General features: G+C 37.6%; 1 protein-coding gene across 1 annotated transcript in view; it reads right to left on the bottom strand.

Annotated features, from left to right (window-relative positions):
* SEMA3E (semaphorin 3E) overlaps nt 1-18146 on the bottom strand; it is a 354392-nt gene extending 336246 nt beyond the window's left edge. Inside the window, exon 1 of the mRNA XM_036760437.1 lies at nt 18022-18146. Coding sequence (XP_036616332.1) covers nt 18022-18136 — 115 coding nt within the window. The 5' untranslated portion in view covers nt 18137-18146. The remainder of the gene's footprint in view (nt 1-18021) is intronic.
* Between the last annotated feature and the right edge of the window lie 8789 nt (nt 18147-26935).

Consider the following 26935-nt stretch of genomic DNA (forward strand, 5'->3'; position numbering starts at 1 on the left):
CCTTTAAAACTAAGAGAAGAACAAAACTCAGAAAACTATAGACAAAGACAACTTTGCAGAATTCCAAACTTAAAGCTAGCTGGAGGTTAGACTGGCAGGTAAAAACCACCAGGGAAATCACATCACTAGACCTTTTCTGTTTTTCAATAGCACTTTCTAGGAAGTCCTCCCACACCTCTCTTAAAAAAACAAAACAAAACAAAATTTTAAAAAATCAAACAAACGTCACCTTCTTTATTAGTTCTTACCTGATTTTATTCCCCTATTTCCTCTTAAAGCCTGAAAAGACTGGGGAAGGAGTTCTGGCATAATAGGCTATTAATGAGCTAAGAGCACAGCAATAGACTGTCCTATGTCTCTACTTGTCTCCTTCGTGACCATACACTAACTGCCTTTCTGTACTCCCACTTTCATCTAATGTGTCATCTTCTACTATTAGAATTTAACTTCTTATACGTATGGGCTGTCTCATTTTTGTCTGTGTAGCCACATCTAGTGCAATACTTGGCAAATAATAAATTGCTTTTACATTCATTAATTTGTGTATTCATTTACCCTTTCTAGTGTTACTCAGTGCCCTCAACCATATAAAATCAGACATGACTCTAGCTAAATCTGTCCCACAAATCATTATTGCTTTGGTTATTTCACAGATCATTTACATATATATATATATATATATATATGTATATATATATTATATATATGTGTGTGTGTGTGTATGTGTATATATATAAATGTATACACACACACACACACACACACTTTCTCCAACTCACACATAGTCCTGAACTTAATCATGTGCCATAATAAACCTCAAAGCAAAGAATAACGTGCCACCAGAGTTCCTGAACGACTAACCTCCCAGACGTATGGCAACCTAGTACATAAACATTGCCACCAAGGAGAGAGAGAGGAAACACACACCTCATCACTGTCACCATTACCATCATCACCATCACCATCACTACCACCACATTACACCACTGCCACCACAACCATCACCACAAGTAAGCCACTGAAAGCTTCTGGGAGCCTTATCTGCCTCCATTCACTTCCCCATTCCCCTTTCACACCATATTGAAACTCTAGCAAGGGTTGGTCCAGTCTGAACAGGGATTCTCAGCACTTTGAAAATAGTGGAAAGCTGGCTTAACTATTTACTAAATCATAGTGGAGTCCTTGGTGTTCTTGGGTGGTAACTCAAAGCTGAGTTCTTCCACTCTAATAACTTTCTGCCTTTTTTTTAAAAAAAAGATTAAACATAAAACTAAAAGTTTAAAATTATATCTTTTTACTTGGAATTTACACATGAGAAAAACATGAGAAGTAAGATAGATCATTATAATTTCATTAAAAATAAGTGTGTTACTTTATTGTTTGTCTGTTTTTCTGTTTTAGTTGTGATTCTTTCACTTCTGGCCTCAGGCAAAGCAACAGAACAGCTCAGACAGGGGAAAAGGAAAAGTAGAGAAGGGGTGGCAACACTTAGGAACTGGCAAGGAATGAAGTGATAATAAGAAGGGAGGGAAGGCAGTGAGGTGATAACCCAGGAAGGGCAGGTGGCTCAAAGGCTAGCCAGGAAGAGAAAACAATGATTATAGTGTGAGAGAATCTAGTTGATGAGTTAGATGGGAGGAAGCCTGGAGGCCTCAGCTGCTTATTAGCAGTGCATCACATCTAAAAGTTGGAGAAAGAGGGAGGTTAAGAGGAGGAAGCAAAATCCTTCCTTTCTACCTCCCTTTGTGCTTAACCCTCTGTTGTCCTTGGGTAACAGATAGGCATAGTTTCTCTGGTACTATCCCACAGACTCCACTTTGGGAAACACTCCTCCAAATACATGAATTTTATTCATATCTTTACCATTTGGTCTAATTGAAAGCCTGTTGCTGTTTTCTTTCAATTTCAACAAAAACCAACCCTAAGGTTCAATTTGCAGACAGAACATAATTTAAATATTGCACTGAGTTTTTAAACACAGAAAACAGAAGTACATTTGAGGGAACTGAATGTGACCTGAGGTATAAATAGCTGTGGTTTATGTGCATGCCTATCTATTCAGCTGTGAGGCTGCCTGAAGAGGGGATAAAGAAGTGCCTGCCTTAGAACCAAGAAGGCCTCAGCTCAAGTCCCATCCCTGATGTACACTGGATGGGTGACCCTGGGCAAATCACTTAATCCCTCAATTCTTCAGGCAGTTCTCTAAGACCAAAAATTGCAGAGAAGGTACCAACCAGCAGTAGCTGAGAAAGTTTCCTCCTCCTGAAGTTAACTATTTGAATGTATATGAAAATAAAGTAGTTGCAATCCTACTTCCATTTCTTCATTCATTTATTTAAAGCACTATCAGGTAAAGCAATGTTCCCACAAATCACTAACAAAGTCATATATTAATTTTCTCAAAATAATAGTATTTCTGATCACCACAAAAATGATGAAGTATTCTTGGTTTTCAGAGAGAAGTATGTAATTATCAACAAATTTTGCTTATAGATATTGTTATCATTTAGGATTCTACCCTGAGTAAAATTCAAAAAGACAGTCAAAGATGGCCATCCTTTCAAAGACAGTGCTGTACAGGAGAATTACACCACTAAGGTCCTATAAATGACCAAGAGGTATATAGAGAACATAAGATTTTACTGAGTCAAGTAATCACAGGAAAAACAAAACAATACAATATACATAATGTCTACAACAATGTAATCAAAATAACACAGAATAATTGAAAATTAACATTCAAAATTACAAAGAACAAAGGTGGCTCCCAAAAAGAGTAAAGAGAAAACATTTCCTGCCTTCTTCCCTTCCTCTATCCCCCCACCTCTTGGCAGAGTTGAGGGTTCTTTGGTATGGAACACTGCATATACCTTCTGACTTTTTTCAATGTATTGAGTTTTGCTGATTTATTTTTCTCATATTCCACTTTTTCTTACTTTAAAAATTCTTGTTATATTGGATGTCCTGAGAGAGTGGAGGCAGAGAAATAAAGAAATACGGGGAGAAATTAGGTGATATAAAAACAAAGGATATCAATAAGATTTTTTTAAAAAAGATTTCATTTCTTGATTAAAAAATAGCTAGATAAAAAATTAGTTTTGAAAGCCCTTCTCATATAAGGTGTCTCCTACACAAACATTTAAAATTACATGATACTTAACAACAGAGGCAAATATGGATATAGCTTGGTTGAACAATCCACTGAATATGGACATCAAATGAGGTACAAAACAGGGAGACATATGCTCACCTAAAGTTTTCTCCACTCTTATGAAAGATATATAAACAGAGCAAACAAAGGAAGGATTCATTATTGATGGTAAGATTCTCCAAATGATCTAACTCAAAGATAACATTGTACTAATTGCATCAAGTCCCAGAACACCATTAAGCCTCAGGGAAATCCACCTTAATTCAAAATTGATCTACCCAGTCACACTAGGGGAAAAAAAGGATTAAAATAGAATCCCACAGAATTGGGAAGGCAGACCTTTGTGCTAGTTCATCAGTATGTTAATCCAATATTTTATACACTACTGTTGATGGACAAAGAGCTGGACCCAGAATTGAATGGAAGGAAAGAATCAAGCTTCATCACATTTGGGACATAGCTCAGTCCTTTCTGTGACTCAGTAACAAATGTTAACTGCTGCAAAAGCTGGTCTCTTTTAACACCAATATTCTCCCAATGGTTCTATATGCCTGCGAGTCATGGAAAATTATGACCTCAAAAGAATCAAAATTACAGGTAACACAAAGGGAAATGGAGAGGTTTGTGGCAGGCATAAAACCAGCTGCAGCACATTGCAAACAATGACTTGCATAAGAAGTAAAAGTAAAGATAACACTGAATATGTTTATGAAAGAAAAAGGAAAGATGGTAGTCATGCCCTGATAACTTTCTCAGTCTCCTTTACTCAGTCATCTTTATCCTCTAATCAATGCTCTATGTTGGGCCTACTTCTCTCTATACCTTCTCTCAGTGATCTCATCAACTGCACTAGATTAAATAGTTGTATCTATGCAAAAACCTTACAAATCTGTGTAATTAGTTCTTAATCTCCAATTCAGCATTTCTAAGTACTTGCTACAAGGCTCCACTTGGATGCTCCATCAACATCTCAAGTTTATCATGTCCAAAATGGACTTCCCTCCCCTCATCTAAACTTTGCTATTTCTATTGAGGGCACAATTATCCATCCAATCACACAGGTTCTGGACCAGATGGTGGTCCTTAACTATTCCCTTTCCCTTACCCTTCAAGTCTACTCAATTACCAATCTGGTTGATTCTACCTCCATAGTAGTACCATCATCTCCATTTTTTCACTCACATTGCTAGTACCTTTTTTTTCAGGCTTCTGCCACCTCTCCCCTGGATTATTCAAATGGACTATAAATTGCTGCTTCCAATTTCTTCATTCTCCAATTACAGAATAACAGAATTAGGGTCATCTAATCCAATGTTAACTGGATTACAACATACCTGAGAAACAGTAAGGCTCTCCTTGAAGGTTTCTCACCAGCTCCCAAGGCTTCCCATTTACCCTTTTTGATAATTGTTATGAACTTTTGTCTTTCGTCAGGCATAAGCCTGCTTCCTTGCAACTTCTACCCATTGATCCTGGTTCTTCTTCCAGGGCCCAAGAGAACAAGTCTAATGCTTTATCTACGTTACAAGCCTTCAGATAATTGTATACAGCTATCACTTCCCCATGAAGGCTTTTTTTTTTTTTTTTTGCTTCTCCAGACAAGAATTCTTCAGTTCCTGCAAACAATTCTCCTTTGGCACAGCTGGAGGCCCTTCATTATCCAGATGACCTTCCTCCGGAAACTATGCAGTTTTTCCATCTTCTTCCTAAGATATAATATCCATAACTGAACTCAATGATACAGATGTGTTCTGTCTTAGGACTATCAGCACTCTAGTCCAGAATTCTAAGATTCACTTAATTCCACTTAAAACTACATTAGCATTTTTGGTGGCCATATTATACCATTGCCTTATGTTGACCTGGAAATTCAGTAAACCCCCAAGATCTTTTTTTTCCAATAAACATCTGTCTCAGTTGACTTTTTGCCAGAAGTTGAATGCTTTATACTTATCTTTATTGAATATACAATCACTAAACTCAGCCAAACATTCTATCATGGCAAGATACATTTTACAACATTGGATCTATAAGATCTACCACATTAGAGCTTTAAGGGACCTCAGAAAACATTATATTCATTTGAGAGATGAGGAAACTGAGACCCAGAGTTGCAGGGAGTTAATTTGTCTAAGCTCACTGCCATCTCTTATTCTTAAATGACAAGGACAGAATTTGAACACAGGTCCTCTGATTCTGCAGGTAGTGCTATCTTCACAATACCACACTGCCACATATTAATTATCTCTCCTAGTTACATGTTACCCCAAAATTTGATACATATATCATCTGTACCCTTATGCAAGTCATTTACAGGAATGTCATATAACACAGGTCCAAGAACAGATACCTAGGGTACTCCACTTAGACCTTTGTCCAATTTGACACTGAATCTCTATTACTACTCTTTGAACCTCTGAATCCACGTAACTGTACTACTATCTAACTCACGACTCTAATTTGTCCACAAAGATAACACTTTGTAAAATGCTTTGTGAAAATCTAAGTAATCTATATCTACAGAATTCCTCTGATCTAAATTATTTTATTTAGCATCTGAAATCTTCTTTTCTCTTCTGTAGCCCATGCCCTTTACCAACATTCATGGTGAAAACACCATCTGTACCCCTTGAGGTCTTCATTTTCTTGGCCAAGTCTTCATAATCCTTAGCAAGACTTCATGGGTTTCTTCTGGCATTATCATTTCTTCCCATGTAACTCACCAGAATAGTAGTTATCAGCTCTGACAGGGGGAGTTCTCTATCATTACATTCTGGAGACAGATGTATTTGCTGCTAAAATAATGTCAACATATAGCTGTCTCAATATTCACTCTTGCAAGGAGTCACCAACTACAACTACTACTCATCTTCTGACTCTTACTGGTTGACTACTGACCTGATAACCTAATACATCTTTACTCACGTGCCAAAATACTCTTCCAAAAGTCTATGTTGCTCAGAAATCTTCAGTGGTTCCTTATTGCCTTTGATATGAAATATGAACTCTTTGGCTAGACACTTAAGACTCTCTGAAGTTTACCTTTCTCATATGTATGCACTCCCATGCATATATTCTATCTTCTAACCAAAAGCTGGTCCTTGAACTTTAAATATAGTCTCCTACTTTTTCCCCCTTTCCTGGAATGTGCTATTCCCTTTTTAAGAATCCTTTTCTTCCTTCAAGACTTATGTACTATCTCTTATGTGAAATCTTCTTTGATCATCCACCTGAAACTATTCAGTTCCATCTTAAATTTTCCAAGAAAATTTTGCCTAGATCTCTTATTCTTGACCAACTGAATTGAAGAAGCACTTTAAAAAATAATCTTATTTTTATTGACACCTTTTGCTTTTATATCACATTAATTTCTGAACATATCCCTCCCCTAATCAATGAGACGTTCTTTGTAACAATGTTTTTTTTTTTAAAATTATTTCCCCCAATGACACATAAAACCATTTTTAACATTTTTTTGTTTTGCGTTTCAAATTCCATCCTTCTCTCCCTTCTTCTCTCTTGTCTGAGACAGTAAGCAATCTTATATATGTTGTACGTGTAAAACTCTTTCATGTTAGTCATTTTGCGGAATAAAACTTGAACTTTAAAAAAAAGAAAGTTTAAAATAGAATGCTTCGGTCTATATGCAGATGCTATCAGTTCTTTCTCTGGAGGCAGATAGCATTTTTCATCATGAGTCCTTAGGATTGTCTTAGATGATTGTATTAATGAGAATAGCTAAGTCATTCACAGTTGTTCCTTGTACTGTTACTGTGTACAATGTTCCCCTGGTTCTGTTCACTTCACTCCCCATCAGTTCATATATGTCTTTCCAGGTTTTTCTGAAAGCATCTTGCTTGTCATTTTTCACAGCACAACAATATTCCAATACAACGTCACAAAGATTTAAAAAGGTGGGGGAGGAGTTCAGCAAAACTATCGATTTGTGTTGATAAATCAATAAATAAGCATTTACTGAGTATCTAATATGTTCCAGGCAGCTGCCTACTATTAGGAAGAAAATATGTTAAGTGCTAGAGATATAAAAACAAGTTGAAAAATAGTCTCTGCCCCCCACCCTAAAGAGCTTAAATTCTCCCACTCTCATGCATGTGAATAGATAAGTATATACATGATAATGTGGTTAAGCAAGAGAACTACCAATTAAGAGGACCAGGAAAGACTTAAAATTTTAGGATGCAGTACATGAACTTAGAATTAATGGAGGTTACAATTTCTAAGAGGAGGAGGAAGTGCCTTCTAGGAATAGTACACAGCCTGTACAAAGGTACTGAATTAAGCATTGATCTATAAAGTTCAGAGAACACCAGGTACATTAGTCTTTCCAGAACAGAGTGTGTATAAATGAGGAAGCTGCTAATGTTCAGTAAACCTGGAAAGGGATGCCAAAGCCAGACTTCAAAAGGCTTTAAATATCAAGCTGACGAGTTTCTATTTTGTCTTAGAGGCAAAAGGGAGAGTATATTCATCTTATCCAATAGCATGTTGTGTTCCCCTCTAGGAGCATGTAAGTTCCTTAAAATCTGGGATTCTGACTTTTTTTTTTAACATTGAATAAACAGCACCTACAAGTGTGTTCTATTTTACTTCTATTTGTTGAATTGACAAAACTCAGCTCAGCAACAGATGGTAAAACTTCTTTTAGACTTCTAGGAATGTTGGTAGATTTAACACTTTTTATTAACTATTTTATTAGTTTTGAGTTTATTATTATAGTTAATAATTTATTACCTATTAACAACCATACTAGTTTGTCCACAAACAACTTTATTGAATACAAAGAACACCACAGTATATAACATCTGCCTTTTTCTGATATTAGAGTTGATCACCTTTTTTCTTCCTCTTTTAAAAAAATCTTTATTATAAGAGATGCCTCTCTGGTAGAGGATGGGTGAGGGATTTAGTGGGAAGTATAGGTAATGTAAAAACAAAAGATATCAGTATAATTATGTTTAAAGGTAACAATACATTTGAAATGCCAATGAATTACTAATTGTTCTTATATTCGAAATGGCACTGAAACTTTATATTGAAACTCCAATGAAGATTCATTTTTTTCATGTCTCAAGAAATTTTCAAGGTATTTGCTAAAGGAACATATTTAATAAGACACTTCCCTACAATATTATCCATTTAGCCCTCTTTATTGAAGCAAAGATATTTTATCTGCAGCTTATTACCCATTTGGGAGATAAACTCATTCCAGACATTATCCTTTCAGCTTTGTTACTCTTCTTTGAGGTAGTCTTTATGGCATCATTCCAGCACATTAACGTGAGTCTGGACAGAAGGATGCACACACATACCAAGCACTGCTCCTAAAATGTTACAGCTACAATCTTCTGTATACAACTGCAGAAGCATCTCTTCCCAACTCTGCTCAATAAGGAGCTTCAACTCTTATTTCTACAGATCCACCAGATGAGATAAAGGGGTGACAACTGCTCAGTGCTTTACTTAAGCAGTACTGATATAGACTATCTTAATTTTCACTAACCTTGGTGGGTTTGTGGTTTGGTCATTTATTCAGCATTCATAAGGCTGAGACCACCAGATGATTTCATTTAGTACAGAAAGGGAATAGTTCAGATTTTATCATTATATCAATCATTACATACCTCAGATAGATATCAAAGTGATATTCTATTAGTAAAAGATTCTTGAAATATATTTGAATTATTACAATATAGCTAAAATACATTGTCTCACAAAATTTTCAATCTATAGTACATATTATTTAGTCCCTGAATAGAACATGTAGTTATCATTTAGGATCAAAGACAGCTGGAAGAAATCTCAGATACTATCTAGTGTTCCTCCTTTCATAGAAAAAGAACCTGAAGCTAAGGGAAGGTGAGAGCCTTGCCCCTTGTTACCAGGTAGGCAGCAGAGAGCAAATGAAGGCAGTTTTTTTTTCCAAATCTGCAGTGTTCTTTCCCATGTACCATGTTACCTCTCTTGGTAGAATTCTTGAAGACTTGGTCCATTAAAATGAAATTATGTTAAAATTGTCCCAAAATACTTTGTTCCAATACTATTTGCTGCTCTTCTGAATCCTAAGGTAGCCCTGATCTTTCTTTTGCTAAGAAGTGTTTACTTTTCAGTGCCAACTATCCAAATGAAAACTAAAAAATTCAGTCCATTGTTTGAAACTTTCCACTAACCAGATGTTATAGTGTTCTGCAAACACAGTATTTGTCAGTGACAAATACACAGAAAATTCCACACAGATGCCAGATACTATAAGAAAAAGAACAAAACAATAGATTTCCTTTACTCCTGTTGGGTGAAGTTTTCTAGGTTATGTGTGTTTCATTAGAAGCTCTCCCTAAATTCTTGTTGGGTTCTTTGCATAGTAAACTGATGTTTACTTCTGTGATTATTTACCTATAGATCTGATGAACAGTGGCTTTCTACTTTTATACAGTGAGTTATCTGCCAAAACATACTCTTAGCAAGCTCTCTCCATGAAAGATTCTTTCAATGAATGTAATACATGATGACAAAATCTTGAATTAAAACACTTCGATCCCAGTTCAAAAGTTATTTAGCAACAGTAATAATAATACCTACAATTTATATAGTGCTTTAACATTTATTAAATGTTTTACAAATATCGTTCAGTTGTTTCCTTCATGTCTGACTCTTTGTGACCCCATTTGGGGTTTTCTTGGCAAAGATATTAGAATGGTTTGCCATTTTCTTCTCCAGCTCTTCTGACAGATGAGGAAACTAAGGCAAACAGGGTTAAATGACTTGCCCAGGTTCATATAGCTAGTCTGCATCTGAGGCTTCAGCCTGAGGCTCTATCCACTGTGCCACCTAGCTGCCCCTTTAGAAACACCTCATTTTAATCTCACAACTACTCTAGGAGGTAGGTACTATCACTATCACTGTCCCTTTTACAGGATGATGAGTCAGAGGTTGAGTCCCTTGCCCAGGGGCACTAGCTCACATAGCTAGGAAGGATCTGAGGCTAGATTCTAACTCAAGTCTTCTTAACAAGGTCCATCACTCACTTAAATCTCTGGGCCACCTAGTGGCCAGTGGTGAGTCATCATATGGATGGAGCTGGTCAATCAAAGACTGGTTGTCATATTTATGTTGTTTCCTCAATTAGAATGTGAAGTCCTTGAGGCAGGGACCATTTTTGTGGCTGCTTCTTATTCCCAGCACTTAACACAGTGAGATCTTAATAAATACTTATAGAACGACTATTTCAAACTTAGGACTTTCTCTTCCCTTAGACTGCACAGGCCACAGTCCTCCAGGAGTGTCTGGGAAAGTGAGATTTTATAAAGCTTGAGGGCTTAAAGGTAAGAACAAAAAAGAGCTAGATATAGGAATGTGTTGATGTCTGGAAATGACACACAACCCCAACTGCCTGAAGCATCTAAGGGCCAGATAGGAGCATATATGTGGGTCAGGTGACCTCTTATCTTATCTACATATTAAATTTGTTCTCTGGGATGAAAGGAGAAATCTGTAGGGAGGATCTTGAAGAAGATGAGAGAGCATGTCAGAATTTATGTCATAAATTTTATATTGTTATAGACTTCTGTGCATATTTAAAACTTTTCATAGATAGAAATGTACCTCACATTAATAACACTTGTTAAAGGAATGTGAGGCACTGGGCTAGATAGTGAGGGTGCAAGGACAAAATCAAGCAATCGTGGCTGGGTGGAAGACAGGCAAAGGAGACAATATGTGTATGTATATGAATGTATGTATATGCACGTATATATGTAAATATATACACATATAAGCATGTATGTATATGTGTCTATATGTATTTATATATATATATATGTGCGAAATGAAATACATGCAAAAAATCAGAGCAAGGTAATTTGGGAACGGCACTATCAGCTGGGGATAGGGGATGGTGGAGAAGGGGATCAGTAAAGGTCTCATATGGGCACTTGAGCTGAACTTTGAAAGGAACTGTATTTTAGGAGGCAGAGGGAGTGCACTATAGGTGTCACAATGGAGAGGGGAAGAAATGAGCTTCAATTCAGCCTTAGAAACTTAGTGCTGAGATTTAGAGAACTGACACTTAGACTCCGAGCCAGTCACACAGCCTCTGGATGCCTCAGTTTCTTCAATTGTTAAATAGGGAAAATAACACCACCTACCACCTAATGTGAAAGGATCAAATGAGACAATGATTATAAAGTACTTAGCAGTAATCCGTGCTACATAAATGTTGTTTTTGTTGTTGACCATTACAGGCATAAGGACAACCTCTACAAAAACACACTGAGGAATAGCTGGCAGGGCGTTGGTCCACAGAGTGCATGGAAGGGGAGTAACAGTGTATGACACATCTAGAAAGGCTGTGCAAGTGGAGAAAGGAAAAAAGAGATTTAAGATTTTCAAAACACTGTTACATAAATTTTCTCATCTCAGCCTTACAACAATTCTATCAGGTAGATACTATAAATATCTTCATTCCCAATTTATAGGTGAAGGAACCGAGGTGCAGAGAGGTTGAGGGATTTGCCTGTGGTTTGTGTCTTACCCAGTAACTTAAAGGCACAACTCAAACCCAGGTCATTTCAGTACTAATGTCATGTAGCCTGTAAGTGCATGCATGTGTATGTGTGGGTATACATGCACACGTGCACACATGTGTGCATGTGTATGTTTGAGAAATGGCCCAATTAAAGGTAGTATGGCAAAAGAGATAGAACATTTGAACTAAAAAAACCTCTGAATGCTGGGCCTGCTACTAATTCCATGAGGTTGGGCAGATCACGTAATCTCTTAAAATACAAGTATCTCCACTTATAAATCTCTTCATCTCTAAACTCTCTTCCCAAAATTCTATGCTCCTAGGATTTGGGAGGAAACCAATTACAGAAAGCACATAGGGTATGTCTATATCAGTAATCTCTATTTGTGGTTAAGGAACCATAAAGCGGAGTAAGGAAAAAGTACCTGTTACTTTGCCAACTTGAAGTTTAACTTTTTGTTCTGGATATAATAAGGGTACCTCAGCCTTTAAGCTAATAGAAAACCCCTTCCTTCAGCATTAAATTATTCTAGACTATGAGGAAAGCATCTTTTAATTTATGTTTCTTACAAATGTAAAAAAGTTCTAGAATGTGTGATTTACCAAGAAGAAAGTTTTGTTGTCGTTGTCATTCAGTCATTTCTCAGTAGTGTCTACCTCTTCAAGACCCCTTTTCAGTTTTTTGGGGGGGCAAAGATAATGCAGTGGTTTGCCATATCCTTTTCCAATTCATTTTACAGATGAAGAACTAAGGCAAACAGGGTTAAGTGACCTGCCTAGGGTTACACGGTTAGCAAGTGTCTGAGGCCAACTTTGAACTCAAGTCCTCCTGACTCCAAGCCTGGTACTCCATCCACTGCACCACCTAGTTGACCTCAGAGATTACATAAAACAGGGGAGAATAAAAGTATGTATTTTATGACATGGGTAAAACTTGGCAAGAAAACTTTGAAAACCTTATGAATTACATAATTACTTTTTGAGTTATTATTAGTAACTGCAACTACTCGTTACTAAGACTCAACCATATAAACAATGAGAATTGGAACAAAAATAAATAACAATCTATACCTGGCAGTCAGGGTGGTCTATAAAATTTTATGTTCTTCAGGATCAACATTTTCTGCCTCCTACATGGGTATCATCTTGGATGATTTCCAACAATTTATCCATGTCATTACCTAAGGGTATTTCTTTCTCCACTCATGGAATCATTGGGTTTTATAGGGAGATGGAACCTTAGAGATCATCTGGCATAAGCTCTTCCCAAAGACTTCATGAAAAAAGGAGAACAGACATTCAGAAGTGTCAACGAATAGTAACTGAATTCACCAGCTGCCACACTTAACTTTTATTTCCAGCTGTTTTCAGAACCCCAGGCAGTTTATCTGCCACTCTTCATTATCTTGCCTTGCTAACACTCCCCAGTAATACTTTATTAATACTTTAATATGACACGAATACTTTAACAAAGTTGGTAATTATTTTTGCATATATTTTGCATATATTTTTGCATATATTTCAATATATCGTCTGCAAGTTGGTGTCCTGTATGAAGTAGAATGGAAACTCAAGGACATACAACATAATTTCTCTGTATCTCTTACTTTATTGTGAAGTTGGAACAAGCTGTTGTATATGCACAAGACAGGGGGCCGCTAGGTGGCACAGTGAGTAGAGCATCAGCTCTGGAGTCAGGAGGACCTGAGTTCAAATTCAGCCTCAGACACTTGACACATTTACTAGCCGTGTGACCTTGGGCAAGTCACTTAACCCCAATTGCTCTGCTTTTTCCTTCCACCTCAAATCTTCTTACTTTTACATCTTCTATTCTCACTACTACAACTAAAGGGACTCTAGACTTGTATGTAGTCCTGAACAAATTTTGACAAACAGATAAGTAATACAATCCTAGGGACCTGTTTCCCTTATAGTGCAGTTACCTGATGTGACAAGGAGTGCCTGTACTATTTCTACACTTCTAGGGATCTCACTAGGTCTGTTATCCTGGGGAGTAAGAGTTTTGGTTTTCTTCAACAACTCAGAATAGGGAGAAATACATTAGAGGTTCCCATAAGTCTGTACTCCCTACTAGTTCTAGAAAGCACCATGGTTATGAGCTCCCTCTAGTATTCTGTCCTCAAAGAGGATTCAAGAACCATGTGTAATAAATATTTCCCTCACTTTGGAATTCCTATGCATTACTGGGTTCAGTGAAGAGATGATATACAATTCAAACACCCAGTAACTGCTTTACTAGTAATTCAGGAAGGAACTATTCATCAAATAGTAAACTGTTTAATTGGGATAGAATAGCAAAGTATAGGTAAGAGTTAAAGCAATAGAACTATTCTCATACCCCCATACACAAATGACTATAGCTTTCTAGAAAATTAAAGAGGAGAGATGGGTAAGGAGAGAAGATTTTTAGGGCCACCTTCTGAGAAATGTCCAGGCACTGGGCCATAAACTAAGATTGCAATTAGGCTTGAGTGATATCTACCTGGCCTCATTACTGGAAGACCACTCCCACTACTTCCTGTAATCAGAGGTTTTTGTTTTTGATTTTGATTTCTGCCTACTGAGGCTAAGTAACTTGGTACAATAGAAAGAGTGAGACTGGGGGAGTGGAAGGGTCAGAGAATTTGGGTTCAAACCCCAGTTCTGCTACTTAGTACTTATAAGACCTTGGGCAAGTCATATCATTTGATTGATTGATTGCTTGTATTACATCTCTGGGTCTCAAGAATAAAACTGACCTAACGACCTCTAAGACACTTTCCACCTCTAAATCTAGGAAATTCTGATTTGTCCTAGATCAGAAACTCCCTTGATGTTGCTGCTACACCTGTACTTTTCTACCATGCCTGTTGAAAGATCCCTCCTCTACTGCTTCCATAATATGATATCTGTACCTTCTCTCTTCATCTTTGTAGCCACCACCTGGCACTCTACTGAAAATGACTCTTGGTGGCTGCCATCTGCTGTTTATTCTTCAGGGAAGTGACACTATTCTTTTAAAGTGAAATTCCAGGGCCCACATGCCTTGGAACCAGTCATACCATCTAAACTCTACTTATTAGTCAGCCTTACACTCCTGTCTAGTTGGTTTACAAAAGAGTAGCAGAGGCAACTGTAACACTTGGAGAGTCACCCTTTTTCAACAGATTGATAAATCCCAATTCTTAGGGATAAATCCCAAGTTAGGACAACTGAATGCCATTCACCTATCCACTGTATCTGGTTGTTGGCAATTTGCTTTTCACATGGTTGGAACCATCTGAGAAGGCTTGTTGAGGTCAGGGATAAACACTTCTACTTTTTTCCAACTGCCTTTCCATTTTCCATCATCTCCCTTCTTTGCCAAACCCAATCACTGCTAGGCCATACAAATTTCACTTAAGTGCAAATAAGACTCAAGAATACCCTAGAAACACTTCAGAGAGAATGGGCAAATATACATCTTCATCTGTAAAATGAGGAGGTTGGACTATATGACTTCTGAGGTCCTTCTCAGTTTTAAATCTCTAATCCCATTCATGCACACATGCATGGGATGTGACCCAATTATTTCTTCAATAGGTTCTCATTCATTATTATATGTTGTATGGTAAAAATTTATTTTTAGTGAAATCTAAACCTTGTTAATATCATTACTAATTACAACATTTTTAATAATTCTTAGATATCTTTGAATTCATTTGTTGCCATATAGATATATACATATGGATATTTCTATCTATCTCTCCATCTATCGTTGGGCAGCTATGTGACACAGTGGACAGAGTACTGGACTTGGAGTCAGGAAGACTTATCTCCTGAGTTTAAAGTTGACCTCAGACACTTACCAGCTGTATGACCCTGGACAAGTCACTTAACCCTGTTTGCCTCAATTTCCTCATCTGCAAAATGAGGCAGAGAAGGAAATGGCAAACCATTCCAGTATCTTTGCCACAAAAATCCCAAATGAGTTCACAAAGAATCAGACATAACTGAAAAATAATGTAATATATACGTATGTATGTATACACACACACACACATACACACACACATATATCTATATACATCTATATATATCTATATCTATATAGATATATATATTCATCCTTAAGGATCCAGAAATTCCAAAGGTAAATGTCACATTGATTTGGTGGGACTTTATATTTTCATTGTGCCAGTGCTCCATATCCTGTGCTATATAGAAATGCTCATGTAAAATGGAATACTAAGGAACTCAACTAAATAGCTTCAGATATACAGCTTTTATACGAATGTTCAATTATGTTTACACTGCCACTGTGAAAAAAAAATTTATATGTCTATGTCTATGTATATGTGTGTGTACTATGTTATTTTCCAACTGACACTATTGAATTAAAATGGTATCAAGGGAAATCATGTGTCTTTTATAATTAAGTATATACACAAGGACATACAACAGTATATCTCTCAATAAACCCAATTCTATTTTTCTGATGAGAGAGCGTACTAGTAAAGAGAGTCTGATATCAAAATTAAGAACTAAAAAATTAAGGTTGAAACCCCATGTGGTTGTATCAAGGAATTATTATGTCCTATAACCAAACTGTAGGCTTCCTACTGAAAAAATAAATTGCCATTCAGAGAAATGGATATGGATTCTATGCTGTGGAAAAACAATTATTCCAACAGTGATATACACAAAGTTAATAGCAGAATTGCCATCATGGTGGACTGCCAAGACTGGCAGCTAATCCACTTGTCTACATAAGAATAACAATCATTCTATTCATTTCATTCATTCTGCCATTCTCCTTCTCTTCATTTTCCAATGCTTCCGTGCTCTATTTGCAATTATATCTGATCACAGTTAACTCAGAATGAGTACTGGATAATTCCTTTACAAATAATAAATACTTTTTTTTCAATTATGTGTGCTCTGTTTCAAACATTCCATAAAGTTAAAATTCATTTCTTTCTTTTATGCTATGAACCTGTATTAATAAAATTATGGTTAGGAAGGAGGACCTTAACTATCAATAAATTCAGGCATCTTCTCTTAAAAATGACTAGCATCCTAGAAAGTCAAACTTCTCTTCTAATAAACATCCCAGTTAAAAGCAACAGAACAATTTTTGCTGGTATAATGAAGCTTTTCCTTTTTGTTCCCTTCTCTGGCAAAGAAGCCAGCTGTATTGTTTTTTTAAAAAAAATACAGTTAAAACCTGTTTTGCCTCATGCTTCTTTTTTCTCTCTACTTAGTTGAAAATCTTACACAATTTGAATGGCTCTTATATAATCTTCATCATTGCATCTGCTCCCTGGCTTAGAGGATGGTGTGAACAAATACTTCCATTCTGATAATGTATTCCAATTTTCTGCAAAGTCAGCAAAATCGCTTTCTAAATGTGTTTTTAAAACAGGTAACACCAAATACATTTGATGACAGAGAAAACGTTTGGGCATTATAGAGCTGGTTTGTAATTGATCCTCACATAAGACCTAACCTTCTGGTAATATAATATTTAGGATTCTGCTATTGCCCAAAGGGACTCCTTTGCTGAAGATTTGCTTAAGTATTCTTAACAAGAAGGGGACTCAGTAAAGCAACACATTAAAAAAAAAACAGGCAATGATAAACAATACTCAATATTTTATTCAACATAAATTTAATCATCAAAATAGCTACATATATTGCACTTTTTTTTTCTGTCACACACAAGCATGTTTTTCAATAGCTAATTCTGTTAAATTAGAAACTGACTTCTATTGGCAGTTAGTCATTTTAATTACAGTGTGATGGCTTTGCTATCTTGGAAAATAAATCATTCTTCTGCCCTGGAATTCTACTTATTCTACTGTCTTCCCTCTCCCCACCTCCCATTATGTACAAAAGCAAAATTGCACCTCCATCTCTTCAGCCCTCCCTTGTGGGTCCCATCCCCCTTCTCCCCTCCCCCTTACCATAAATTGTCATTTAAATGTTTAGTGCCCACTGGGTCGATTTAGCATCACAAGGCTATTTACTACCTGTTCTAGCACTTAGATATACTAGCTTTTCTAGTAATTTTCTCATTCACAAAATCTAATATTTACCAGGCACCCATTATAAGAAACAAACAACATTAAGCTGCTGAGCTATTTTACACTATTTTCAGGTGTGATAAGCATGACATCAATTAGTGATACTGTTAAAGAAAATAGAGGTGTTGTTCAGAGAAAAATAATAGTTTTTGCATTTATTTTAGGGGTTGGGGGACATTTACATGTCATATCAGATGACTTCAGAATATTTCATTCCAAAAGTTCTTTAAAAAAAAAAATTATAACCTGGAACTGCGACTTACCTTTGTGCGACAGACGTAACCGGGGATGGGTGGTATCTGTTGCACGACCTCCAATCCCAAACTCGAGGAGCAAACCCCCCAGGACAGAAATGATGATGTGCCCAGCAGATGCCATGCTGCTCCCTGGGCAAGTGCCTCCCTTTCCTCCCGTCTTCACTTTGGCCGCCGGGGTCGGGAGTTGGACTGGAGACTTTTCCCTCAGGGGCAGCTCCAGCAGCTCTGTCACACACAGCGACCTAGTCCGTTGTCACCAGAAAACACGATCTCCAAGTGCCATTTGTCAAGCTGTGTTTGGAGATGTCACGGGAAGCCTCCCTCTCGCTTAGGACAGTTGTTTTCAAGCTGAGAGTATGGGGACATTCCAAGGGAGCAGTTCGTCTTGGGCTCTCGGACCCCAGGAACCGCCTGCAGATTCTCCAGAACTGCTTTTGCAGTCACTTTCTGTGAGGCTGTTCATTCAGAAAAAGACCTACACACACACACTCACATATACACATACACACACACACATACACACACACACTCACGCGCGCACACTCGCGCGCACACACACGCACACTCTCGCGCACCCCCTCCACAAACTCCCCACCTCCTCCTTGGGGGCTCTTCACAGCCCCTCCGAAGTCAGCCCCTTGCTCCGGCTTGCCAAGCAGCCAGTTTTAATTCACCTTTTCACCTTGGCTAATTAAAAACAAGAAGTGCCATTCTCCCCTCGGAGTTGTGGGATCCACCCAGCGGGGATGCAGGACTGTCAGCCGCTGTGTTTACAGGCAAAGTTCAGGGAGGGTTGAGGCAGCTTTCATACTTGGCTTTCTCTAGGAAGTGTTTCTGGTCCACGTGCCGCGCAAGCAGAGGCTCAGATCCCTCCCTGGTTTGTGGCTACTGACCCAAGGGTTTTTTTTTAAGCATCAGGATCCCGAGATGTAAGATTTTTATCTCCTACCCCCGCCCCCATTCATGTCTTTTGGTGAGAGGGTGTGCGTATGAGAAGGGTGGGGATGAGAAAAAAGGAAAGGAAATTTCAGAAAAAAATAGTTTAAAAAAGTTGTGAGATGTTTTGGTTGTGGGGAAGGAATGCTTAAAAAAAAGACAACCACAAATATTTTTAAAAGCAAAACCTAAAGGTAACTCTTAAATTGAAGTCCAGATTCAAAATAATCCATCATCTCTTCTCATTACACATAATTTTTATTTCATATTTGCATATGGATACTTGCATATTTGCATACAGTTAACCATATCCGGGTTAACTTTGATTGTAGTGATGAATTTTAGCAGTGGCAAACTAAATACTCGTGGAGGAAAAATAATCAGGGTTATGAAAAACTGTTAGGTCAATGATCAGTCACATACTGTTATGGCTAAGAAAAAAAGTTTGAGTGACAGAAATCTTTTTAACTTCAGCAAAAACAAATCCTTTGTTTTAATCCTACATTATACACTTTACATTATGGTAGGAACACACACATTCTGGTAAAGTGTTTTCTTTTCTTTCTATTAATTGCCCCTGTGGTAAAGATCTTGTCTATATTAAGCACATATTTTCAAACATAAAGAAACTAAGCTTAATACCTTTGATTTTAACTGCTCTATCCTTCAATAGTTTATTTTTCAAGAGACTGTGTTTGTGTAAATAAACTTAACACAGTAGGTCAACTTTCAATCAATCTCAAAAACCAAACCAAACAATGTGAAGCTGTTGGCATGGAAATGAATGATCTTACTGTGGAGGGGAGAGGGGGGAGAGCATCTCATAAAGTGGGAAAAGGATCTTTTACAATTTAAGATCCAAAAAAGAAGCATGTAAACAATAGTTGGAGGGTGGAGGGAAAAAATGACCAAGGGATTTTTTTTGAAACATATTTTTACTATATGTGTCCAATTTAACAACAAAATGGCATGGTATATATGGGATATTTATCCCATATATTATTGCACATCCCAATATTGTGTTCAAATAGACACAGAACCAAAGCATTTTCTGTTCACTCTTCTAAAAATTATATGGGTGGGTATGAGTGCAGTGTGTTTCAGTAAAATGGGAATGCCACCAAGTGGTATAAATAATTAGATTTCAAAGGTCTAGGAAAAGATAACATATTCTAAACATTATTAAACAGTGAAACAACATGAAATGTTTGCAGACTTTTAAACCTGGGGTGGTCCTTGTAGGAACTTGCACATTTTAAAAGCTAGTCTGATGAGCTACAGACATGAAGGCTGCTATGAGTGTAATATACTGTACCTTGAGAATCTTTGTTCATTTTCTTCTGAAAGTGAAGCAAATTGAAAGCAAATAGCAGTTCTTTTTTTTTTTTAATTTGTGTTATCTGGCAGAATTCTGGAAACAAATGTGGCTTCTATATCTTTTATCATAATTGTATGACTACCTTGTACAAGCTAAATTAGACCTTTATTTTTCACCAGTTTCATTTAACTTACTAAATTTGTTCATCATTTACATTAAAATAATAAAGTAGATTCAAGCTGTTTCAGCAGGACAAAAAAAATTAGGCCTTTGAAATGCTAATGTGGATACATTATTTAGAGGACTACATAGTTACTCAGATCCCTTATCCATTTTTATAGACTACCCTGTAAATTAATTTAGGACAGTTTCACAAAATTATATTCCAAAATAAGGAAATTTACAAAACTTTTTTTGCAGTGCCTTCAAACTATATTTTAGTTCTGCCTGTGTTTATCAGTTCTGTTATTTGCTCACATCTGTCTTGTGCTTCCTTCTGCCATTCACCATCTCACTATGTTGAGACAACATGAGCATCTGTCAGCAGGAAAACTACCTGAGTTGTGACTACACAAAGCAATTAAGTTGAAAAGAAATTAGTCCAATGTCTCACCCACTGCAAAAATCCTTTGTAGAATCTCCCTATGGGTACTGAGATAAAAGGGAGAACTATGTAGTACACTACAAAATGCCCAGCACCCGGAATCACTTAGTTTGAACCTCAGGTGCACACAATGGGGGTGCTTCCCCTATGTCTAGGGTGAAGACTGCTGAAGACCCTATGTATCTTTCTACCCATGAACTGAGGAAAGAAGCAGCCAGCTAGTTAGTTAATAAACATTTATGAAGTGCCAACTATGTTTCAGGTGCTGTGTAAATACTAGGGATACAAAGAAAGGCAAAACATAGTCACTACTCCTAAGAAGCTCCCTGCCTAATAAGAGAGATAACATGTTAACAACTATGTACAAATAAACTCTATATTGGATAAATTGGAAGTATTAATAGAGGGAAGGCCAGAGAATTAAGGGGCATGAGGAGAGACTATAAAAAGTGGGATTTTAGTTGGAACTTGAAGGAAGCCAGGGCTGCAGATACGGAAACCTTTAAATTTTCTCTGCCCTTTTCTTTCCCTCTTCCCCTTTCCAGATCTGGAGACATAATCAAATAAATACTGCCATTGCTACTGGAAAGGATGTCTCAAATTCTCCCATCCCACTAATTTTCTAACCCAAAATACCCCTTCCCTGGGAACCTTTCTCCTTTATGTGAATGTAAGAATTTGCAGTCATATTAAAATGCAAACTCTTTGGAGTCAGTGCTTTGGCACATAGTACTTAATAAATAATCCTTCTTTCCTTCCTTTTTTCCCTTCTTCCTTTTTTCCCTCCTTTTCCCCTCCTTTTTCCCTCCTTCCCTCCATCCTGTGTTCCTTCCTTCCTTCCTTTTTTATTGATTTTTAAAATTTGTTCTTGCATTCATCAAAGGCATGAGTCACTTCCAATGACAAAGCAACTGCCTTAGGTACAGCAGGTTGAAGGGATCTAGCATTAAGTAACAGAACAGCAATGACAGGTCCTCTTGGGAAAATAATTTAACCTCTCTAGGCCCCAGTTTCTTCATCTACAAATGGCTGGGGGCAGGGAGAGATGCAGTAAGTCTGTCTAAGCTCCATATCCTATGTTCCTATGAGAGGGAGAAGGAGAAGGAGAGGGGGAGAGAGAGAGAGGGAGAGGAAGAGAGAGAAAGAGAGAGAGTGACAGAGAAAGAGAGAGAGAGAGAGAGAGACAGAGAGAGAGAGAGAGAGAGAGAGAGAGTCAGCATTCCTGAAGTAACTATCTGACAGTTTAAGCTTCTGGTTACAACTTCACAATCACTACTGGCAGTTCTTGACCTATTACTATATAATCCTGGGGCAAGGTGGAGGGTAAATATCTGCACAGGAATCACCCCCCTCCACCCCATAAAATATTCCAATTCAGAAGGCTACTCTTATGCAAATAAAGAACTATCAAGTTACTGGTGTCACTAGATGAAAGTTTAAGAGAAGGACAGCTGTTTCCTCCCCATCAGGTCCAAGGCAGGAAGGAATGAGAAGCTTCTGCTGGGGTGGGGAGAGAATATGAGAATATGATTGTTGTGTTCCAAAGCAGCATGATACCACAGAACCATGGTGAATGGGTAGTTAGAATGGACATGGGTTCAAAATTATGCTTCTGACCCTTAGAATTTGTGGGACCATAGGCAAGCCACTTAAATCTTCACCTGGCTCAGTTGTCCTAGCTATAAGATGGGAACAATAAATACTATTATTCTCAGAATACTTGGCTGATGAGATTTGAAGGATTAAATAATATAAAGTCCTTTTCAAAATCTTAAAGTGCTATACTAATGAAAGTTATTTTTATTATTTCAAATGAATATTCAAAATTCATTTTCTTATAGTATAAAATGGACATAGGTCTAGAGTTGGAAGAGACTTTGGAGGCCATCTAGTCCTTCTCATTTTACTGATGGGAAAACTGAGACCTGGAGAAATTCAGTAATTTGTCCAAGGGCCCATGGACAGTATTCATCAGAAGTGGTCACTGAACCTTATTTTCTAACTGTAGTCCAATGAACTTTCTGCTGTGCTACATGACTATATCATTGGCCCTGCCCTCAAAGAGCTTACATTCTACCTGTAACTCTTAAGTAACAGTAGGAATATAATAGTTCAGGTACCTCATTGTTTAGGTTGACTTTTGTGGGCTTACTTGAGAACCTAAATACCATTTATAGTATAATTTCTATAAGAAAAAACCTATTTTTCTAAAGTCTAGATATCTGATTTATAAATGAATATTTGTAACACTATCAGTTGACAAACTTCAGACTGCCTTTATTACTGGAGTTGCCAATACATTGGTTTTAAAGACAGAGCACCTGGATTTAAACCTTGTCTCTGTGTGACTTTTGAGCAATTCATTCACTTCTCTGGGCCTTAGTTCCTCATTTGTAAAATCAAAGACTCAGGTCTTCAGCCTCCAGTCTCCCAAAATATGATTCATTCATCTGGCCTCAGAGGTGAAGTGACTTGCCCCAAGTCACACACATTTTAAGTAGCAGAATTAGTCTTCTAATCCAGGTTCTCTAATCTCAGATAGTGTGATTGTACCTATAACACACTACCTCACCTGAAGATAAACTGAGTGTGGCCATGGCCTGCCATTTCCCCAATCTTTTTCCTATTGCTACCCTTGGTGTTTCTGTGACTACTGGGCTAGAGCCTCTCATGTGTCCCACTAAGGTGTGATCCCAGGCTGGAAGCCTGTTCTGCTGCTAATACTGCAGTTGTCAAATCATGTGCCTTCCATTACACAGTTTCCTTAGGATCATGATGCATCTTGTAGCTACTTCTCACATTTTATTCATAAAGAACTAACAAAAGCTTTTGCTTAAATGAAAATGTTCTGTCTTTCAAATCTCTCATAGAGCATTGCCTAGGGCTCTCCTTTTCTTCTCTCTATTACAAAAAGGTACGTCATGCCCTTTATTTCTCTGAGAAAGTACTCCAAAGCAGCTTCTGTGTTATTTGTTTGTGTCCTGGGTGTCTAACAAAAAGTGCTCTGTTCACAAGTCAGCAAACATTTATTAAGCACTTATTATGCACCAGGTACTGTGTCAAGCACTGAGGTTATAAAAAGAGGCAAATGATACAGTTCTTGCCCTCAAGAAGGGGGGAGACCTCAAGCAAATAAATATGTATGAACATGCTATATACAGGATAAATAGGAAATAATTAAAAGAGAAACAGCATTAGGATTAACAGGTGTTAGGTTAAGCTTTCGGTAGAAGCTGGGGTTTTAGTTGGTATTTGAATGAAGTCAGAAAAACTAGTTTGCAGAGTTGAAAGGGGAGATCATCCCATGCATGGGAAACAGCTAGAGAAAATGCCTGGAACTTAGAGATGGAATGTCTTGTTCAAGGAACAGCAAGGTGACAAGTGTCACTAAAGAATATCTGGTGGGGAATAAGGCATAAAAAGACTGGAAAGATGTGTGTGGGGAAGGGGGCAGGGTTGGCACAGAAGAGATGATAGGTCACGAAAGGCTTTGAATGCCAAAGAGGATTTTATGTTTGATCTTAGAGGGAAGAGAGAGCTATCGGAGATCATTGAGTAGGGCCAGACCTGTGCTTTAGGAAAATCACTTTAGAGGCTGAATGAAGGAGGAATTTGAGCAGGGAGAGACACAAGGCAGGCAGACGCACTAGCCGGTTCTCATAATAGTACAAGCATGAGGCAATGAGCAGCTTCACCAAGATTGTGGCAGTGTCAGCGGAAAGGCAGGGGAGAGAGATGTTGCCAAGGTGCGGTTGGCAATAGATTGGATATGGTGGGGGCTGACATCTTGGTTGTGAGCTTGAGGGACTGGGAGGATGGTAGTATCCTCTACAATAATAGTGAAGGTAGGAAGTTAGGAGGATTAGGGTTGGGGTTCAGGGAGAAAGATAATGAGTTCTGTTAAGTTTAAGATGTCCCCAGGACATTTAGTTCAATATATCTGAAAGGCCATTGGGGTTCCAAGATTAGAGGTCAGCAGAGAGATCAGGGCAATATAGGTGTATCTGAGAATCATCACCACAGAGAGGGTAATTATATCCATGGGAGCTGATGAGATCATCAAGTGAAGCAGTAGAGAAGAAGGCCTAGGACAGAATACAGTTAGAAGGGATGACTTGGATGAAGATCCAGCAAAGGAGATTGGGGAGTGGTCTGATTGGCAGGAGGAGAACCAGGTGAGAGCAGCATTTTGAAAGAAGAGGGTATCAAGGAAAAGAGGGCAGTGGTGATCAACAGTGTCAAAGGCTACAGAGAGGTCAGGAACAAAGACTGAGAAAAAGCCATTGGATTCGGCAATTAAGAGATCCTTTATTACTTTGGAGGGAGCAGTTTTGGTGGGATGATGAAGTCAAAATCATACTGATAAGTAAGAGAAAATGGAGACACTTCTTATAGATGGCCTTGTCAAGGAGTTTAGCCATAGAGGACAGAAGAGATAGCTATATGATTATAGTTAGCAGGGATGGAAGGATCAAGTGAAAGTTTTTTGAGGATGGAGAAGACATGGGCTTGCCAATAGGTAGTAGGAAGAAGCCATTAGATAGGGAGCAACCGCAGATAAGTGATAGAGTAGGGATGACAAAGAGAGAATTTGTCGGAGGAGACAGAATGGGATGGGATTGCTTGTGCAAGTAGAGTGTTTTGGCCTGGGGTAAAAAGTAAGGCTACCTCTTCATGCGAGTCAAGAGGGAAGAAAAAAAATAGGGGCAAAAGGTATCTGAGTCATAAGATGAGGAATAAGGGAAATAGGGAGCTCCTGGAGAATGGTCTCCCTCTTTTCTACAAAATATGAGGCAAGGTTCTTAGCTGAGAGGGTTGGGGGGAGGGTGATGTATATTAAATATTTGCTGCTTTGTATTAAATTGACTAAAGGTGAAAGTTAGAACTCTAGAGAATTCTTGGCTAAGATGCCGATGATACAGCTGGTATCACTACTGTCGGATTTTTTTCCTCCAAGGTCCTAACTTAACATCATATGCAGAAATATGGCCAACTGAAAATTCATATGAATGTGTCAGTTTAATGTGGTCATTACAGTGTCCTGACCAGTTGAACAGATTAAAACATTTTTATTTTTAATTTCATTTTTTCAGCTGGTATTGTGCCATTGTAGAGTCAATTACATAAGACTTTTGTCCCTGAGAAGTGGCTTCAATGGAAATTAAGCTAATAACAATGTATTCAACCATTTTATATTATTCTTTATTTCTTGATTCAATTATCTTCAACAAACATTACTAAGAACCTATTATGTATAAAGCACTGTCCTAGATGTCAAATATACAAAGACAGTTTCTCCCTTTGAAGAACTTATATTCTCCGTGTGTGTGATGCGTATCTTAGATGAAAAAAATCAATGATTTTTATTGTTACTAATTTTACGTGATTTTATTTAGCATAAGGAGGGACTTAAGAGGTCATTTAGTCCAGTCTCTACTTGAAGGATGAATGTCCTCTATATCCCCAGCAAATGTTTATTCAATCTCTCATTTAGAACCTTTATTTATCTTTATTAATCTCTCAGTGCATATATATTACTTAATGTTGTCCAATAGTACACATGAACATTTGAAAGCTATTTAGAATCCCTAAGAAAAGTAGGGTACCAATTGGCTGCTTCAAGAGGTGAGAATTTATAAAGGTGCTTGCAAATTACCAATGTTAAGATTTCACATTCAGTAAGCTAATCAAGATGTACAATGAGAAAGAAAACATGATACAAAATGTGAAATATTTCATAAAAAAGTTTTCTCACTGATCTATTTGCACTCTGTGATTCAATTTACCATATCAAGCTTTAAATTCCAAGTAGGCTGGAATGTGGAGCTGCACTCTGGGTTTATGACCATTTCAGGGTATGGAGTATCTGGCTTAACAATTCAGTGACTGCATTAGATGATTAAATATGGGAACTCATAGGCCCTTAGTTGGACTAGAGTTGTCTTAGCTGGATAACCAGGAACATGGGAATAGTTGCAAAATACAATAGACCAAAATCCCCAAGAATGATGTCCTACTGGAAATATGAAAATGGAAAGAAAGAGGTAAATAATTTAATGATG

This window comes from Trichosurus vulpecula, chromosome 5 (genome assembly GCF_011100635.1).
Source record: "Trichosurus vulpecula isolate mTriVul1 chromosome 5, mTriVul1.pri, whole genome shotgun sequence".
Taxonomy (NCBI): domain Eukaryota; kingdom Metazoa; phylum Chordata; class Mammalia; order Diprotodontia; family Phalangeridae; genus Trichosurus; species Trichosurus vulpecula.